This window comes from Haliotis asinina, chromosome 15, assembly GCF_037392515.1.
Source record: "Haliotis asinina isolate JCU_RB_2024 chromosome 15, JCU_Hal_asi_v2, whole genome shotgun sequence".
Lineage (NCBI taxonomy): Eukaryota > Metazoa > Mollusca > Gastropoda > Lepetellida > Haliotidae > Haliotis > Haliotis asinina.
In genome coordinates, this window is record NC_090294.1 from 13485606 (window position 1) to 13506607 (window position 21002).

The window sequence follows — 21002 nt, forward strand, 5'->3', positions numbered from 1 at the left end:
CACCTCGTTCTCCAGTCTCTTCATTTGATGTACAATAATCTGACACTGCAAAGCTAACAATGTCTTTTTGTTAAGTGTACTAACAACTGCACGTAACACTTGTAATATAAAACTGACATCCAGAGTATAGATACATATAGTTATCATCTAGGGTTAGTCTCATCGGTTAAAATCTCACCGAACCAATCAGTCATCGAAAAGAAATGGCTAGCGTCGTTTAAAGCACAAGTGAAAGAAATAAATTTTATGTTGGGAATTTTTTTTTGCAAACTGCAAAATGCATTTCCAAATTTCACATCTTTAAAGGATGACTAGTATGCCAGGAACATAAATTTCCCGGAGTTCTTAAGACAAATTCAATCATGACTTGGAACGAGCTTGTAGTGCTTATGAAATGGAAAAGACGAAACCAACCATGTGAAGAATGTTGTTAAAGCAAACAAGTGTTCCAAAATTGTTTGTGTCCAATTACGAGAAGACATGAAAGATGGCTTGTACGTTTAGGCACAGCGACCAATCGTCGTTCAATAGAATTAATAGGACAACCAATAGTATCATCCAAGTATAAATATCCCTTTACTAAGCAAAATATATATGAACCATTGTTCATCACATTCAAACAAATGTCACCAAATTAACTGGCACAACGGAAAGTAACTTTTCTTATTATGAAATATGTTGTTTGAAGGTTTCCAAATACATAGGAAAGGTTGGAATGTTTTGTTTTCTTTACTAGTCCTTGTGTATGACATGGCAATGACGATGCCAGTTTTATGGACAAAAAGGCATAAAAGATCATTATCAACAATGCAGTAGCAACAAACAAGAACGGCGACACAATTATGATTATTACGATGATGATAATTATGATAATATGAACATATCAGGAATATTATGTTTCACTGAAATGATTTTACAGTCTGTTTGCCCTGGATTCGTGTACGGCGAAATCTCCTTCATTTCGGCTGTAATTTTAATGGCACTGCCGCTTGTATAACATGACAAAAGGAGTTAATCTTATACATTCATCATTTGGTAAATGAATGCGTACAGTATACTCCTCTACCCGTATGCTATAGATGGTTTTTTCACATACAACGGGTATTTGACAATCTTGCCGAGAAAGAGTTTGCGCAGGCTCGTGAGAAAGGGGCTGGGTGGATACGTTCGTGAAAGTTGCACTGCCCTTTTAATTGAAGTTAATGTAATATTAATTTATATTTATTTTATCCTTTTGATGTGTATGGTGTCGGTGATTATGTTTTTTAATCAATCCCCTTGTTTCTATGTATGCATATACAATCTTTTCATGTAACTTACATATCTTTTGGAATAATAACCAACTACCACACCTTGCCTGCTGTTTTGCGTTTTCTGAGCCAAGCGCCAGCGAAACTTTAAGCGTGGTAGAGTACTTCCGTTATATATTTATGACGAGTCCGCGTTGTACGGCATTAGGACATTTTGAGAGAGATAACTTTTCTGAATGATACGTGTTCTGAAACATATGTTTTGTCCTGTTTGATGAACGACTGTATTGATATGGATCATGATTTATTCTTATGAGCTATAGGCAGCTATCGCAATAAATGCCAATTAATAAGGAGTTATCAAATGGCATCAACTACCTATTATTGTTTTGGTATCAAAAGACAATCAGTTTAAGATAGTGGACAGATTTGGTTTCATGTAACCATAGGTTTGTTGTATGAGCAGAATACAACGGGGGTAGAGCTGCAGCTGTCTGAATGCATGCCACTGCACCGCTACAGCTGCTCTAACATCAGCTGAGGGTGTAGGACCAGTGTGCAAAATAATTACGGGTGAGCGGGCCAGCGGTTATTTCGAACACTGTGTAGGATAGTAAACTACTCATAAACATAATACAATACAATATAAAATAAATCATACGTCCAAAACTATGCAGTAATGTCAAGATTTGATGGTGAGAATGCATCTTCAGTGCTCATTAGCGTTTTTATCCTGACATCATTTATGCGAAGCGTTCCATAGCACATGCGCATATGTATAGTTTGCATCCATCTGTAGGTTTATTCGTTTATAAATAATTGGTTGTTATATTTTAAGTCATTATTTCTCCTAAATATTATTGAATCGTAGATATCAGCCCAGAAACTGTCGGTCCATGATGTCCTCCTGTTATAATTGTTAGTTATTCCTTCAAAACAGAAGTTATGCAAACCCTTCATGGAATGGCTACAGAACGTTCCAATTGTCAGGTCCTGTGCGTGGAGCTCCGGTCACAAATGAGTTGAAGTTAAACGACGCTGGGCGAGGAGTGGCCTTGGGTAACGTGGACGATTATATGATATTAATTGCGTGATCTAATTTTAATTTTTTACATTATGCTTGCATTATGAAACAACTCATGATCAGTTAATGAAAATATAACGTCGTACACCATGAGAGGTTTGCTTGAGTGGGAATTGGATAACGATTGGATAACAGACGAGTACAAAAATAATGAGAAATTCTTTAATTTTTAATAATGTTTTCCCACAGCATAAACCCAATCATATTCCGCCCACGGATCACCTTAAGTTTTAGAGTTAATCGACAGCAGTACTGCAGTAAATACTGTTTTACGAAATTGTGGACTGTTTATCCCAGTTCTGGTCGTAACTCAATTCTGGTCGCTATAACCGTGTCTTGACTCCTGGGAGTTTAGGAAATATTCCGCATCGCACAATATACGACACGGCATCCTGGGGCTTTACTTCAGCCTCTGAAGTAAAAGTAATACAAGAAATCTATGGAATCTTAGTTGGGACACTGTTGCGTTGGCCTCATCACAAAACAAGGAAACAGTGTAAAAAATGCGACAGTACGACAGTGGAAAATGTACTAGGATTCCATAAGAATTTCGTTGATGTACCAAAGAAACAAGGAGTTTGCTTGACGTAACTGAAGACATCGACACTAGGTACACCAATTTAACCTTGTATTACAGGTATTCGTACTTTTCTGGGTCTCCATGACAGACAATTCAGGTCGGGTCATCAGGTGCTGCTTCATGAATACATGGAAACAAGGTTTTATTAAAACAGGTCTGCCAATGGATATGTCTGTTTGAAATTGCAGATAGTGTTTACGTGTAACTTGATGACAGGAACTTGTGCAATTTGCTATTCCCGGTGTAAGGTACATCTCATGCAGAGACCAGCTGCAGTTAACGACATGAATTGTGTTAACTGTATCTATCATGCACTTTTGAGCACTGGGAATTACAAGGACGTCTGTACCATGAGGCTTACTTTAGTATATATTCATTACACTGTCTCTTAGGTTTCCTAATTGTTTGAAGCGGAACTGGCCTTCAGCAAGCCACGAATGTCATTAGAAGGGACTAACAGGATCGGGTTCTCAAGACTCGTTGTCTCGGTTAAACATTTAAGCAAACTCAAACACGCACAGCTGTACATAATACACTATGCGAGTTACATACAAGCTCTAACAGAGTGCGATAATGCCTGTGGAATATGTGCAAGTGAAAACACAATAAACATATTTACAACGACATTTACGTGGGTGGGTGTTCCACTTTACATAGTCTGTAGCTCTTTATGGACGACTCGTATATAGAATTCTACCATGAATCAAGTAAATACTAGATTCTGATTGGTTGGTCAGCAAAATTAGACAGCATCAGTCAAGGATTGACGCTCATCTGATTTTAAGGCCGCTTCACCGCATTAGCAAATCTTATTGCTGAAAATAATACAAGCCTACACTGATATCCATATACATACATAGAAGGAACGGGTTTTAACCCGCACATAGTTGTCAAACACTCAACTCTCGATTATAGGCCATTCTGGGTGGGAAATTTTGGAATATACAGCCGCAAAAAAGCCAGATAAATGCCCTTTCGATCAAATCCAAAATTATCAAAATCAGTGCACTATGCACTGAGTAACGTTGCTTGAAACTCAGGAAAAGACAACTTTTTCATTTGTACGCCAGAAACCTGCCTACGAAAATCATCGCCACTCGGAGAAGAAATACAAATAGTATGTATTTCACTTAGTGCAATATACGACTTTATTGGGAAATAAGCGGTATCGAGTGATCGAGTCCACCATGTTTGTCCTTCACCCTCAATAGATGATGTAGGCTAATTGAACTGACTTCATGTTGTAAGCTGTGTGACTTACTCCATGCTGTAGGCTATCTGTACTAATACTGTGATTTAGGCAGTTTGGATTGACTCCATGCTGTAGGCTGTCTGGACTGATACTATGACATAGACTGGTCGAGCTGACTTCATGTTGTAAGCTGGTTGGAATGACTCCATGTTGTAGGGTGTCTTGACTGAAACTATGATTTAGGCTATTTGGACTGCCCCCTTGTTGCAGGTTGTCTGGAATGACTCTACACTGATGACATTTCGAAGTGACATGATGCAATACACTGTCTGCACCGAACAATGCGACTCGTAAGTGTGGAGTAAATAATGAATGCACCGTACATTGTGACTCTTGGGGTTTACACAGTTTGCAACGATATTACATCAATATTACATCGGGAGACAGCAGAAATGGACTTTACACACTATGTCCATCTTGGGATTCGAACCTACGCCAGAAAGCGAAAGCGAACGATCGAACACTTTTTTCCTTGCCCGTTTTAAGTTTTAAATGTCACCATAATATATGTATATCATCCGCGGTCGAGTAATTTATATCTAAAAACAGATTCTGAGTGTATCAGATGTTGTTTTCGGTATGCTTGTAATGAAATTGGATGCTTGAAGGCTAATCCTCACTGGGAGGTCAACGTCTTCTGAAAAGTGCGTTCAGGCTGAAAATGCCATGTTGACTTTCCATTGACATATTCACATTCTAGGAGAGTGACTTATACCTCCGCAGTTTAAATAATTCGACAGTCAGATAGTGGGTAGCATACATGTGGTATTTGATTACTGACAAGTACACCTGGACGGTATAGTATCACCTCTTGAACCTTTAAATCTCCTCCGTGATATAATGGGTCAGCGCCAAGGACGAAGGATTTGTAAATGAGTGAGATGGGGTTTACATCAGTATCACAGCGGGAGGCACCAAAAATAGACTTTACACACTATGTCCATCTTGAGAATCGAACCTACGCCAGGAGTGACGGGCGAACTCGTTAACCGCTGGGCTGTGTTGTGTCTTATCTCAATCTCATTTTCATGAGCACAGTGCCCTGAACATTCTTCCACGTAGACAGTTTGGACATTCCTGGTGGTACCAGTCCACACCAGAAGCGGACAAAACTTCAGACTGATTTCGGCCATGTGACACCACCTGCTGACATCTCAGCTCATAAGAATTGGTGTCCAGCAGGAGAGACGTCTAACGGTATAAAAGTGGTCAGACTCGCTGACTTGCTCGACACTTGTACTGTCATGGCACTGGTTGACACGTCATCGTATCCCAGTTGCATAAATCGAGGTTCATGCTGCAGATCACTGGATTATCAGGCTCAGATGAAATATTGCCGATTGTTCCAAGATTGTCGCATAGCTGAGATACCGCGGCGTAAAACAACCAACATAACATAAACATACATCTGAGACTAACATCACGTGCCTCACATGTGACCCACATGTATCTAACACACTATTTATAACACAAAGGACATCTACACATGCGTGACGAATACCGTGACACCCTCTTAAACACACAAAACTGACACTACACCACCTGTCTAAGGCTGAAACACTGAAACCATACTGACGGAAAGTATCTCGAGACAGTTGTCCATCTTCCTTTACAATCCATCTACCCTACAAGTAATGGACCGATCCAGTCCCGGACGATAAGGCCCGCCCACTTCGTTTTGGACGTTAGGATGGACCACCACAGACTATAATCACAAAGGGGTCACCGCCTGTGAAATGTACGTGATTGAGAATGGTGTTGATGAATTCTGATTGTGGTACATTGGTATCCGTCGTTTGTCGTCGTTTGATATTAGGAGAAGAAAGTTATACATGTTGTTGTCTTGAAATATTTTAGTTGACTAATTGTAATTGGAGGGTGAAAAATGAGTAACATGCCAGATGAAAAATCGTCTTGGTCAGCTGCTGAGAGTAGGAAGCGTAATTTCTTTCGAACCAAATGATCTATCTGGCAATTCACGCCCGTCTAATATAGTGGTAGGGTAACTGATCTATACTGAACATCATTGAAAACGCACCACCCCTAAAATTGTGGATTTCTAAGAGCAGAAGTGAGCAATCTATGTAAATTTTACATATTTGTGTAGACCAATGTTTGATAAAGAAAAGAAGCAAAAAACAATCAAGCAAAACGGTGAAGATTTAATGCAGCTGACAATGAAATAAAGATGGGGTCAAAATGGAAAGTCAGTAGCGTGTATGACCCTCGTTAGCAGCAACACAAGCTGTGCAACGTCTCCTCATTGAACGGATAAGTCTCTGAATAAAGTCCTGAGGCACTGCATTCCACTCTTGCTGCAAGGCATTGTCGAGTTCCCCAAGGTTGTTGATCTGCGGACGACGTGCGAGGCGTTGGCCGATGTAATCCCACAAGTGTTCGATGGGTGACAAATCTGGTGACAATGCAGGCCAATGAAGTAGAGGAATGTTGTTGTTAGCCAGATACTGTATCGAAACACGTGCAGTGTGGGCTCGTGCATTGTCATGTTGAAATATGTGCAGATCTTGATGCTGGTGAAAGAAGGGAACGACGTTGTTCTGAAGAATGTTGTCACGGTAGTAAACGGCATTCACTCTGCCACGACAAACAATCAGAGCGGTTCTGTGGTGATAACTTATCCCTCCCCACACCATAATGCTGTCTCCACCCCACCGATCGGTTTGCACAACACAATCCTGATGATAACGTTCACCCCGTCGACGCCATACCCGAAGACGCCCGTCAGCATTTCGCAAGTGAAAACGCGACTCGTCGGAGAACACCACACCATGCCAACGTCGTAACAACCACACATGATGCTGTTCAGCCCATTGTCGGCGTTCACGGCGATGCCTGTCAGTCAGGATGGGTCCAACGTAAGGGCGTCGACAACGTAACCCTGCCGCACGGAGACGGCGTCGGACGGTGGAAGCGCTGATCAAACCACGTCGACCCTGGACAGCGTTGGCGGTTCTGGCAGCGGGCAAGGTTCGATCCCGAATATGGCGCCGTACAATGTCTCGATCTTGACGAGGGGTGGTAACACGTGCCTGACCTGGGCGTTGCCGGTCCCTGCTGGTTCCTGTTTGTTGGTATCTGTTAGCAAGCCTCAGAATGGTCGAATGATGACACCCAAATCGTCGTGCAATGTTTCTGCTTGAAGCGCCGACCTGCAACATACCCAAGGCCTGTTCTCGTTCCTCTGGTGACAATCTTGGCATGGCGAAAAAACTTTACTTACGAAAGTACTGCGAAAATGAGAACGGTTTTGTGCCGAAGGTCATTTATACCCCTGAACAGCATGCTTTCTGCATGCAATTTGTGCCCTTCGTGTGTGATGTGCATGAATTTTGTTGTTTTCATGTGATGTGTTCGATGATGTGTTCGAACGATCCGTTTTTTACTGTAGAGCGTTATTTACGATCTAGTGTGTTATTATCAAAATTCCCACCATTAATTTTCCATTTCCAAAAGATTCTATTGCCTTATTTCAAAATTTACAGGTGGTGCGTTTTCAATGATGTTCAGTATATATTTGGGTCTCTTTTGTTTCTCTAAAATTTCCATCATAATTTTATGAAATGTTGTATATTGTTTCGGTATCCACACCCATATCCAGATTTTAAACACTGCGCCTGGTGCCATTATTTATTTATTTATTTATTTATCCTTTGTTCAAATAAAGTTAAATCAATAACACAGGTTTCTACCTTTAGTCAACAAGTCAGAAACAACACTCCCGGTTTCTTCGTGCACTCTATTTGTCTGTATGTATTAATGTAAACAAATCAATCACGGCATAACCTATTTGATCTAATTTGGGAATCTGGAAATGATGATTGGGCGAGTATTTCGATGGATGTATGTAAAACATAATATATAGGTAGATCTGGTAGTCTAACATTGTCTTTCGGAAGTTTTGAATATCTGAATAAAACATTTTGGGGTTTCCCTGACAACACATTGGACGTAGACTGAAATTGGTGGTAGTACTCTTTTCCGGAGCAGAACTCTAAAACCGTTTAGTGTTCTTCATCAAACATCGCACATCGATAGATCTGGTAGCCTTACAGTGTGTTTAACAGTTGTGGATTTCAGAATAAAATATTTTCCCGTTTCCATGGCAACTCAGATTCAGTTTCCTCATGTATAATAATTACAGCTTCATGGCCCACCAACTCAATGTCCGGTATTGGCTAAAAGCGTCATGCCAAAAGAATGTAGAAACTGATTTTGAGGCGTTCCTTGATCCGCCCCAATACATTTGTCTTTGTTGTAATGGTTTTGTTAAAAGTATACATGAAATCAGCACAATATATAATAGATATAGCTAGTGTGCATGGCGTACGTCGAAGCACATCGTTTCGGAGGCATCGTTTGACCCTGGAAATATGTCACTCTGACAAAACGCTCCCGGCCATGCTGATTGGCCGAAAATGACGCATGCGCCTGTTTTGATTGACAGACTGGATCGGTCTATTCATGAAACCCTACAACTGCGCTGATTCTGGGTGTCTGGTCGCTAGTCGTACCTTCATCTACATTGTTCAAGATGGCGACCACGTCGAAATTGTCAGTGTACGACTATGTCGTGATTGCCGCAACGTTGGCTGTACCGTTGGGTATAGGTGTTTACCTGGCCATACGTGGGAGAAAGAACAACACTAAAGATGAATATCTACTTGGAGGGAGAAGTCTTCACCCGTTTCCTGTCATGCTGTCGCTTTTTGTGACGTTCATGTCGGCGACGTCACTTATAGGAATACCAGCAGAGACGTTCACAACTGGGTCGGATTTCTTTCTGTTTGTGGTGTCTACATCTGCTTCGTACCCCATCGCCTTGATCACTGTTGTCCCAGTAATGCACGCCCTCCAAGTCACGAGCATGTACGAGGTAAGATGTCGGTGCTGTCAGTACACTATTTTGTCAAGTTAGTTTGTTGTTTAACATTGCCTTCAGCAATATTCCAGCTATTTGCCGGGGCCCCGTAAATAATCGAGTCTGGACTAGACAAGAACATGAATATCAGTCTAACGAAATTGGGATACAATGATATGCGCCAAGTCCACTACCCGATCCGATCCCGATGAAACATCAGTATTTCACAGCAATAACATTAATATCCAGTTACCCTTGATACTGAGTCATTGTATGACAGTTATGTCACCAGTTGTTAATTGTCTCATATACGTTTCCAAGGTCTGGCACCTTTTCTTAGCTGGAGAAAACATGCCTCTACCACGACTTGTTCCTTCTTTAAAAAGCCCATGGCCTTATATATGTCGGGGTGGCATTCTACAAATACATCACTAACTTTACGATGCCACCCCTCTTCATTATTATCTTCAAATGTCTGGAACTACACTTCACTGTAATCTTGGGTAGGGATGGCAAGGTTCACTAAATTACAATTCAGTTATTATTTTTAATATAGTTCACTTTGTTTATCCAGTGAAATATGTTCAGCGGTTGTCATGAGAGTGAAGTTATGTCACAGCCACAAGCAGGGGTAACAAATTCACCTTGCACAATCACTGACCAGTTCTAACCCGGATCTCCATGTTTTAAAGAAATAGAAAGAAAGGAATCCCAGCAGTTGTATTAAGAAAATTGAATGTTTTAAACTGAAAGTTGTAGTATGTTCATTTGCACCTCCAATTAATGACTGCGTTCTTTCTTTCTAAAGTACTTTCAGCTTCGTTTCGGATCCCCCACCCTACGTCTCCTGGTCACACTAGTTGGCATGCTTCAAAAGGTGAGTTGAAATGAGTACCACATAGTGATTGATTTGTGACCTCAATTTTACTCTGGCATATGTTTATGAACCCTCCTACATGTACGTTCGACCTCAGGTAAGGTAGTCGCCCTCTCATGTTACACTTATGCAACCCCAACGAGCCAAATTTCCCTCAAAATGACAAACAATTTTTAATCAATTATGATTTATGAACATCTTACATGATGTGTTAATAATTAAAGTTATACGATGATGTCGGAGTGATGAAAACTTGTAAAAGGCTGACAGTGACACGGTGACACAAGTATATTTACACGTATTCATCGTCACTGAAAATGTCTTCACTCGGCCGTTTATTTTAACCTCTTTATGACATTACATAACTCAGCCCAGTTAACCAACAACTAGTCGAGACTACACGGTGACACTGTACGGGTTTGAATAGTATTACTGTCATAATACTTTCCCCAAAATAAGTACCGCTGGTAACTGAATCAGATGTAAAACATTTGAAAATGTGATACGGTTTGAATTTAGATTTCGACATTAGATTTCGGATAATATTCTTGAGCATCATCGAATGTTCAGGGCTTTTTGTCTGGAAGCAATACTTATCCACGAAAAAGACAAATCTTCCATTGTAAGATGTCGTTTTTCATGTAAATGCTTTAACACTCTTAGATTTAACGGGTAAAATCTCTAATCTTGCCTATGAGATAAGACAGAATGTATCATCCCTTTCCAAAATCATAATCTGGCTTGCTTACAGTGCCAAATGGAATTTGTTTAAGCACCAGAATCGTTTCTGATTGCTGGCTGACGTTGAGGTTTTCGTTTACCATTCAAACCGAGCTGAACAGCCGTTTATGTTACTAAAATGTTGTTCATGAGCTTATGAAAGAAGGTAAGGCAAACGCTCTCTGTTGTCTGACTGAGAATGTCTTGACATGTGTTATATATTCATACGAACATGTCACACTATATTCTCCATTGAATTGGTACAATGTGAGGGTATTCACCAGCTGAAGTTACCCTTCTAATGCAGCTTGCTATATTTAGTGTTTATAGGACTGACAAATTCTCCCCATCGACATTAAACCATACACCGGAGAGAGGGTCAGACAGGGGTCAAATGTATTGCAGCGTGCTGAAATGATCACTATGGCGTCGCTTTCCACATGTGGATGATCTTTTCAAATAGGACGTTATTTCCTTGTTACTGAAGCGGAAAAAGGTGCAGTAGGATAGGGATGGTGTTTTGCGATGGCGGATGAAGCTAGATAGCCAGGATAAGCTTACTGCTTTTTCGACCTCGTGTCGCCTGTCTCACAGTCCCTGAACCACATTATTTCCCCTACAGCCTAGCCCTCCCTGCAGTGTCGCCTGTCTCACAGTCCCTGAACCACATTATTTCCCCTACAGCCTAGCCCTCCCTGCAGTGTAGCCTGTCTCACAGTCCCTGAACCACATTATTTCCCCTACAGCCTAGCCCTCCCTGCAGTGTAGCCTGTCTCACAGTCCCTGAACCACATTATTTCCCCTACAGCCTAGCCCTCCCTGCAGTGTCGCCTGTCTCACAGTCCCTGAACCACATTATTTCCCCTACAGCCTAGCCCTCCCTGCAGTGCAGCCTGTCTCACAGTCCCTGAACCACATTATTTCCCCTACAGCCTAGCCCTCCCTGCAGTGTAGCCTGTCTCACAGTCCCTGAACCACATTATTTCCCCTACAGCCTAGCCCTCCCTGCAGTGTAGCATGTCTCACAGTCCCTGAACCACATTATTTCCCCTACAGCCTAGCCCTCCCTGCAGTGTAGCCTGTCTCACAGTCCCTGAACCACATTATTTCCCCTACAGCCTAGCCCTCCCTGCAGTGTCGCCTGTCTCACAGTCCCTGAACCACATTATTTCCCCTACAGCCTAGCCCTCCCTGCAGTGTCGCCTGTCTCACAGTCCCTGAACCACATTATTTCCCCTACAGCCTAGCCCTCCCTGCAGTGTAGCCTGTCTCACAGTCCCTGAACCACATTATTTCCCCTACAGCCTAGCCCTCCCTGCAGTGTCGCCTGTCTCACAGTCCCTGAACCACATTATTTCCCCTACAGCCTAGCCCTCCCTGCAGTGTAGCCTGTCTCACAGTCCCTGAACCACATTATTTCCCCTACAGCCTAGCCCTCCCTGCAGTGTAGCCTGTCTCACAGTCCCTGAACCACATTATTTCCCCTACAGCCTAGCCCTCCCTGCAGTGTAGCCTGTCTCACAGTCCCTGAACCACATTATTTCCCCTACAGCCTAGCCCTCCCTGCAGTGTCGCCTGTCTCACAGTCCCTGAACCACATTATTTCCCCTACAGCCTAGCCCTCCCTGCAGTGTCGCCTGTCTCACAGTCCCTGAACCACATTATTTCCCCTACAGTCTAGCCCTCCCTGCAGTGTCGCCTGTCTCACAGTCCCTGAACCACATTATTTCCCCTACAGCCTAGCCCTCCCTGCAGTGTCGCCTGTCTCACAGTCCCTGAACCACATTATTTCCCCTACAGCCTAGCCCTCCCTGCAGTGTCGCCTGTCTCACAGTCCCTGAACCACATTATTTCCCCTACAGCCTAGCCCTCCCTGAAGTGTCGCCTGTCTCACAGTCCCTGAACCACATTATTTCCCCTACAGCCTAGCCCTCCCTGCAGTGTAGCCTGTCTCACAGTCCCTGAACCACATTATTTCCCCTACAGCCTAGCCCTCCCTGCAGTGTCGCCTGTCTCACAGTCCCTGAACCACATTATTTCCCCTACAGCCTAGCCCTCCCTGCAGTGTCGCCTGTCTCACAGTCCCTGAACCACATTATTTCCCCTACAGCCTAGCCCTCCCTGCAGTGTAGCCTGTCTCACAGTCCCTGAACCACATTATTTCCCCTACAGCCTAGCCCTCCCTGCAGTGTCGCCTGTCTCACAGTCCCTGAACCACATTATTTCCCCTACAGCCTAGCCCTCCCTGCAGTGTCGCCTGTCTCACAGTCCCTGAACCACATTATTTCCCCTACAGCCTAGCCCTCCCTGCAGTGTAGCCTGTCTCACAGTCCCTGAACCACATTATTTCCCCTACAGCCTAGCCCTCCCTGCAGTGTAGCCTGTCTCACAGTCCCTGAACCACATTATTTCCCCTACAGCCTAGCCCTCCCTGCAGTGTCGCCTGTCTCACAGTCCCTGAACCACATTATTTCCCCTACAGCCTAGCCCTCCCTGCAGTGTAGCCTGTCTCACAGTCCCTGAACCACATTATTTCCCCTACAGCCTAGCCCTCCCTGCAGTGTCGCCTGTCTCACAGTCCCTGAACCACATTATTTCCCCTACAGTCTAGCCCTCCCTGCAGTGTCGCCTGTCTCACAGTCCCTGAACCACATTATTTCCCCTACAGTCTAGCCCTCCCTGCAGTGTCGCCTGTCTCACAGTCCCTGAACCACATTATTTCCCCTACAGCCTAGCCCTCCCTGCAGTGTCGCCTGTCTCACAGTCCCTGAACCACATTATTTCCCCTACAGCCTAGCCCTCCCTGCAGTGTCGCCTGTCTCACAGTCCCTGAACCACATTATTTCCCCTACAGCCTAGCCCTCCCTGCAGTGTCGCCTGTCTCACAGTCCCTGAACCACATTATTTCCCCTACAGCCTAGCCCTCCCTGCAGTGTCGCCTGTCTCACAGTCCCTGAACCACATTATTTCCCCTACAGCCTAGCCCTCCCTGCAGTGTCGCCTGTCTCACAGTCCCTGAACCACATTATTTCCCCTACAGTCTAGCCCTCCCTGCAGTGTCGCCTGTCTCACAGTCCCTGAACCACATTATTTCCCCTACAGTCTAGCCCTCCCTGCAGTGTCGCCTGTCTCACAGTCCCTGAACCACATTATTTCCCCTACAGCCTAGCCCTCCCTGCAGTGTCGCCTGTCTCACAGTCCCTGAACCACATTATTTCCCCTACAGCCTAGCCCTCCCTGCAGTGTCGCCTGTCTCACAGTCCCTGAACCACATTATTTCCCCTACAGCCTAGCCCTCCCTGCAGTGTCGCCTGTCTCACAGTCCCTGAACCACATTATTTCCCCTACAGCCTAGCCCTCCCTGCAGTGTCGCCTGTCTCGCAGTCCCTGAACCACATTATTTCCCCTACAGCCTAGCCCTCCCTGCAGTGTAGCCTGTCTCACAGTCCCTGAACCACATTATTTCCCCTACAGCCTAGCCCTCCCTGCAGTGTAGCCTGTCTCACAGTCCCTGAACCACATTATTTCCCCTACAGCCTAGCCCTCCCTGCAGTGTAGCCTGTCTCACAGTCCCTGAACCACATTATTTCCCCTACAGCCTAGCCCTCCCTGCAGTGTCGCCTGTCTCACAGTCCCTGAACCACATTATTTCCCCTACAGCCTAGCCCTCCCTGCAGTGTCGCCTGTCTCACAGTCCCTGAACCACATTATTTCCCCTACAGTCTAGCCCTCCCTGCAGTGTCGCCTGTCTCACAGTCCCTGAACCACATTATTTCCCCTACAGCCTAGCCCTCCCTGCAGTGTCGCCTGTCTCACAGTCCCTGAACCACATTATTTCCCCTACAGCCTAGCCCTCCCTGCAGTGTCGCCTGTCTCACAGTCCCTGAACCACATTATTTCCCCTACAGCCTAGCCCTCCCTGAAGTGTCGCCTGTCTCACAGTCCCTGAACCACATTATTTCCCCTACAGCCTAGCCCTCCCTGCAGTGTAGCCTGTCTCACAGTCCCTGAACCACATTATTTCCCCTACAGCCTAGCCCTCCCTGCAGTGTCGCCTGTCTCACAGTCCCTGAACCACATTATTTCCCCTACAGCCTAGCCCTCCCTGCAGTGTCGCCTGTCTCACAGTCCCTGAACCACATTATTTCCCCTACAGCCTAGCCCTCCCTGCAGTGTAGCCTGTCTCACAGTCCCTGAACCACATTATTTCCCCTACAGCCTAGCCCTCCCTGCAGTGTCGCCTGTCTCACAGTCCCTGAACCACATTATTTCCCCTACAGCCTAGCCCTCCCTGCAGTGTCGCCTGTCTCACAGTCCCTGAACCACATTATTTCCCCTACAGCCTAGCCCTCCCTGCAGTGTAGCCTGTCTCACAGTCCCTGAACCACATTATTTCCCCTACAGCCTAGCCCTCCCTGCAGTGTAGCCTGTCTCACAGTCCCTGAACCACATTATTTCCCCTACAGCCTAGCCCTCCCTGCAGTGTCGCCTGTCTCACAGTCCCTGAACCACATTATTTCCCCTACAGCCTAGCCCTCCCTGCAGTGTAGCCTGTCTCACAGTCCCTGAACCACATTATTTCCCCTACAGCCTAGCCCTCCCTGCAGTGTCGCCTGTCTCACAGTCCCTGAACCACATTATTTCCCCTACAGTCTAGCCCTCCCTGCAGTGTCGCCTGTCTCACAGTCCCTGAACCACATTATTTCCCCTACAGTCTAGCCCTCCCTGCAGTGTCGCCTGTCTCACAGTCCCTGAACCACATTATTTCCCCTACAGCCTAGCCCTCCCTGCAGTGTCGCCTGTCTCACAGTCCCTGAACCACATTATTTCCCCTACAGCCTAGCCCTCCCTGCAGTGTCGCCTGTCTCACAGTCCCTGAACCACATTATTTCCCCTACAGCCTAGCCCTCCCTGCAGTGTCGCCTGTCTCACAGTCCCTGAACCACATTATTTCCCCTACAGCCTAGCCCTCCCTGCAGTGTCGCCTGTCTCACAGTCCCTGAACCACATTATTTCCCCTACAGCCTAGCCCTCCCTGCAGTGTCGCCTGTCTCACAGTCCCTGAACCACATTATTTCCCCTACAGTCTAGCCCTCCCTGCAGTGTCGCCTGTCTCACAGTCCCTGAACCACATTATTTCCCCTACAGTCTAGCCCTCCCTGCAGTGTCGCCTGTCTCACAGTCCCTGAACCACATTATTTCCCCTACAGCCTAGCCCTCCCTGCAGTGTCGCCTGTCTCACAGTCCCTGAACCACATTATTTCCCCTACAGCCTAGCCCTCCCTGCAGTGTCGCCTGTCTCACAGTCCCTGAACCACATTATTTCCCCTACAGCCTAGCCCTCCCTGCAGTGTCGCCTGTCTCACAGTCCCTGAACCACATTATTTCCCCTACAGCCTAGCCCTCCCTGCAGTGTCGCCTGTCTCGCAGTCCCTGAACCACATTATTTCCCCTACAGCCTAGCCCTCCCTGCAGTGTAGCCTGTCTCACAGTCCCTGAACCACATTATTTCCCCTACAGCCTAGCCCTCCCTGCAGTGTCGCCTGTCTCACAGTCCCTGAACCACATTATTTCCCCTACAGCCTAGCCCTCCCTGCAGTGTCGCCTGTCTCACAGTCCCTGAACCACATTATTTCCCCTACAGCCTAGCCCTCCCTGCAATGTAGCCTGTCTCACAGTCCCTGAACCACATTATTTCCCCTACAGCCTAGCCCTCCCTGCAGTGTCGCCTGTCTCACAGTCCCTGAACCACATTATTTCCCCTACAGTCTAGCCCTCCCTGCAGTGTCGCCTGTCTCACAGTCCCTGAACCACATTATTTCCCCTACAGCCTAGCCCTCCCTGCAATGTAGCCTGTCTCACAGTCCCTGAACCACATTATTTCCCCTACAGCCTAGCCCTCCCTGCAGTGTCGCCTGTCTCACAGTCCCTGAACCACATTATTTCCCCTACAGCCTAGCCCTCCCTGCAGTGTCGCCTGTCTCACAGTCCCTGAACCACATTATTTCCCCTACAGCCTAGCCCTCCCTGCAGTGTAGCCTGTCTCACAGTCCCTGAACCACATTATTTCCCCTACAGCCTAGCCCTCCCTGCAGTGTCGCCTGTCTCACAGTCCCTGAACCACATTATTTCCCCTACAGCCTAGACCTCCCTGCAGTGTAGCCTGTATCACAGTCCCTGAACCACATTATTTCCCCTACAGCCTAGCCCTCCCTGCAGTGTCGCCTGTCTCACAGTCCCTGAACCACATTATTTCCCCTACAGCCTAGCCCTCCCTGCAGTGTCGCCTGTCTCACAGTCCCTGAACCACATTATTTCCCCTACAGCCTAGCCCTCCCTGCAGTGTAGCCTGTCTCACAGTCCCTGAACCACATTATTTCCCCTACAGCCTAGCCCTCCCTGCAGTGTCGCCTGTCTCACAGTCCCTGAACCACATTATTTCCCCTACAGCCTAGCCCTCCCTGCAGTGTCGCCTGTCTCACAGTCCCTGAACCACATTATTTCCCCTACAGCCTAGCCCTCCCTGCAGTGTCGCCTGTCTCGCAGTCCCTGAACCACATTATTTCCCCTACAGCCTAGACCTCCCTGCAGTGTCGCCTGTCTCACAGTCCCTGAACCACATTATTTCCCCTACAGCCTAGCCCTCCCTGCAGTGTCGCCTGTGTCACAGTCCCTGAACCACATTATTTCCCCTACAGCCTAGCCCTCCCTGCAGTGTCGCCTGTCTCACAGTCCCTGAACCACATTACTTCCCCTACAGCCTAGCCCTCCCTTCAATGTAGCCTGTCTCACAGTCCCTGAACCACATTATTTCCCCTACAGCCTAGCCCTCCCTGCAATGTAGCCTGTCTCACAGTCCCTGAACCACATTATTTCCCCTACAGCCTAGCCCTCCCTGCAATGTAGCCTGTCTCACAGTCCCTGAACCACATTATTTCCCCTACAGCCTAGCCCTCCCTGCAGTGTCGCCTGTCTCACAGTCCCTGAACCACATTATTTCCCCTACAGCCTAGCCCTCCCTGCAGTGTCGCCTGTCTCACAGTCCCTGAACCACATTATTTCCCCTACAGCCTAGCCCTCCCTGCAGTGTAGCCTGTCTCACAGTCCCTGAACCACATTATTTCCCCTACAGCCTAGCCCTCCCTGCAGTGTCGCCTGTCTCACAGTCCCTGAACCACATTATTTCCCCTACAGCCTAGACCTCCCTGCAGTGTAGCCTGTATCACAGTCCCTGAACCACATTATTTCCCCTACAGCCTAGCCCTCCCTGCAGTGTCGCCTGTCTCACAGTCCCTGAACCACATTATTTCCCCTACAGCCTAGCCCTCCCTGCAGTGTCGCCTGTCTCACAGTCCCTGAACCACATTATTTCCCCTACAGCCTAGCCCTCCCTGCAGTGTCGCCTGTCTCACAGTCCCTGAACCACATTATTTCCCCTACAGCCTAGCCCTCCCTGCAGTGTCGCCTGTCTCACAGTCCCTGAACCACATTATTTCCCCTACAGCCTAGCCCTCCCTGCAGTGTAGCCTGTCTCACAGTCCCTGAACCACATTATTTCCCCTACAGCCTAGCCCTCCCTGCAGTGTCGCCTGTCTCACAGTCCCTGAACCACATTATTTCCCCTACAGCCTAGCCCTCCCTGTAATATCGCCTGTCTCACAGTCCCTGAACCACATTATTTCCCCTACAGCCTAGCCCTCCCTGCAGTGTCGCCTGTCTCACAGTCCCTGAACCACATTATTTCCCCTACAGCCTAGCCCTCCCTGCAGTGTCGCCTGTCTCACAGTCCCTGAACCACATTATTTCCCCTACAGCCTAGCCCTCCCTGCAGTGTAGCCTGTCTCACAGTCCCTGAACCACATTATTTCCCCTACAGCCTAGCCCTCCCTGTAATGTCGCCTGTCTCACAGTCCCTGAACCACATTATTTCCCCTACAGCCTAGCCCTCCCTGCAATGTCGCCTGTCTCACAGTCCCTGAACCACATTATTTCCCCTACAGCCTAGCCCTCCCTGCAGTGTCGCCTGTCTCACAGTCCCTGAACCACATTATTTCCCCTACAGCCTAGCCCTCCCTGCAGTGTCGCCTGTCTCACAGTCCCTGAACCACATTATTTCCCCTACAGCCTAGCCCTCCCTGCAGTGTCTCCTGTCTCACAGTCCCTGAACCACATTATTTCCCCTACAGCCTAGCCCTCCCTGTAATGTCGCTTGTCTCACAGTCCCTGAACCACATTATTTCCCCTACAGCCTAGCCCTCCCTGTAATGTCGCCTGTCTCACAGTCCCTGAACCACATTATTTCCCCTACAGCCTAGCCCTCCCTGCAGTGTAGCCTGTCTCACAGTCCCTGAACCACATTATTTCCCCTACAGCCTAGCCCTCCCTACAGTGTCGCCTGTCTCACAGTCCCTGAACCACATTATTTCCCCTACAGCCTAGCCCTCCCTGTAATGTCGCCTGTCTCACAGTCCCTGAACCACATTATTTCCCCTACAGCCTAGCCCTCCCTGCAGTGTCGCCTGTCTCACAGTCCCTGAACCACATTATTTCCCCTACAGCCTAGCCCTCCCTGCAGTGTCGCCTGTCTCACAGTCCCTGAACCACATTATTTCCCCTACAGCCTAGCCCTCCCTGTAATGTCGCCTGTCTCACAGTCCCTGAACCACATTATTTCCCCTACAGCCTAGCCCTCCCTGCAGTGTCGCCTGTCTCACAGTCCCTGAACCACATTATTTCCCCTACAGCCTAGCCCTCCCTGCAGTGTCGCCTGTCTCACAGTCCCTGAACCACATTATTTCCCCTACAGCCTAGCCCTCCCTGCAGTGTCGCCTGTCTCACAGTCCCTGAACCACATTATTTCCCCTACAGCCTAGCCCTCCCTGCAGTGTAGCCTGTCTCACAGTCCCTGAACCACATTATTTCCCCTACAGCCTAGCCCTCCCTGCAGTGTCGCCTGTCTCACAGTCCCTGAACCACATTATTTCCCCTACAGCCTAGCCCTCCCTGTAATGTCGCCTGTCTCACAGTCCCTGAACCACATTATTTCCCCTACAGCCTAGCCCTCCCTGCAGTGTCGCCTGTCTCACAGTCCCTGAACCACATTATTTCCCCTACAGCCTAGCCCTCCCTGCAGTGTCGCCTGTCTCACAGTCCCTGAACCACATTATTTCCCCTACAGCCTAGCCCTCCCTGCAGTGTCGCCTGTCTCACAGTCCCTGAACCACATTATTTCCCCTACAGCCTAGCCCTCCCTGTAATGTCGCCTGTCTCACAGTCCCTGAACCACATTATTTCCCCTACAGCCTAGCCCTCCCTGCAGTGTCGCCTGTCTCACAGTCCCTGAACCACATTATTTCCCCTACAGCCTAGCCCTCCCTGTAATGTCGCCTGTCTCACAGTCCCTGAACCACATTATTTCCCCTACAGCCTAGCCCTCCCTGCAGTGTCGCCTGTCTTACAGTCCCTGAACCACATTATTTCCCCTACAGCCTAGCCCTCCCTGCAGTGTCGCCTGTCTCACAGTCCCTGAACCACATTATTTCCCCTACAGCCTAGCCCTCCCTGCAGTGTCGCCTGTCTCACAGTCCCTGAACCACATTATTTCCCCTACAGCCTAGCCCTCCCTAAAGCAAAAGCCCTAAAGGAAGCAAGTCTACATTTCATCAGGTTCAAGATCTCTGGTCTCCTTTTCAACTCATAATAGGTTTGTTTGTCACTATCAAACTTATGTCTATTCAGAGACTAAGCATTAGTCTAAACCTCATGATAACGTGCTTGTTTCCGTGGCCCAGTAAAAAACATGTCAGCTATTTATCATTCACGGCAAATAGAATCTGTTTCGATAGATAAGCAATACAATCACGTTTACTATTCATATGCTCTTTTCTCGCATTAGTTGTTCGCATTAAATGTCTAAGTGAATTAACGTTTGTTGTAGTACTGTTTCACCATGTATTCCCTTAAAAAAGTAGGTAACGTTTATTTTGGATTAACAGGACTGATGAAATGCAAATGATGAAGCCAAGAAGGAAACAGAAGATGAAGAGAAATTAACATAAAATGTGACAATTAATGCATTCCTTTGTAAATATTACACCTGTATGGGAGTATATTACATTTTCCATATGCATTAGCTCTGGCTTGTGGTATGCTTGCAAAATGAAATATCTTTTTTAATGGTATATATAAAAAGTTATGCTACCAACAAATGCATGACAAGAATGAATGCTGATACTACCAGCAATTGGACACATTGTTGCGTTGTATCCATTTGATACATTAAGAACGAAGGAACTAATTCTCTGTAATTCAGCTAAATCCCCTCTTCAGTAGCAACCTTAAACCACCTTACGATTGAGTG

The 21002-nt window shown here is 46.9% G+C and overlaps 1 protein-coding gene across 2 annotated transcripts in view; it reads left to right on the forward strand.

Annotated features, from left to right (window-relative positions):
* The first annotated feature begins 8699 nt into the window (after positions 1-8699).
* The window catches only part of LOC137265625 (sodium-coupled monocarboxylate transporter 1-like), a 30416-nt gene continuing 18113 nt past the window's right edge, over positions 8700-21002 (forward strand). For both annotated transcript variants that reach the window (XM_067801057.1, XM_067801058.1), the window contains exons 1-2: positions 8700-9060; positions 9854-9922. In XM_067801057.1, coding sequence (XP_067657158.1) covers positions 8719-9060; positions 9854-9922 — 411 coding nt within the window. In that variant the 5' untranslated portion in view covers positions 8700-8718. The remainder of the gene's footprint in view (positions 9061-9853; positions 9923-21002) is intronic.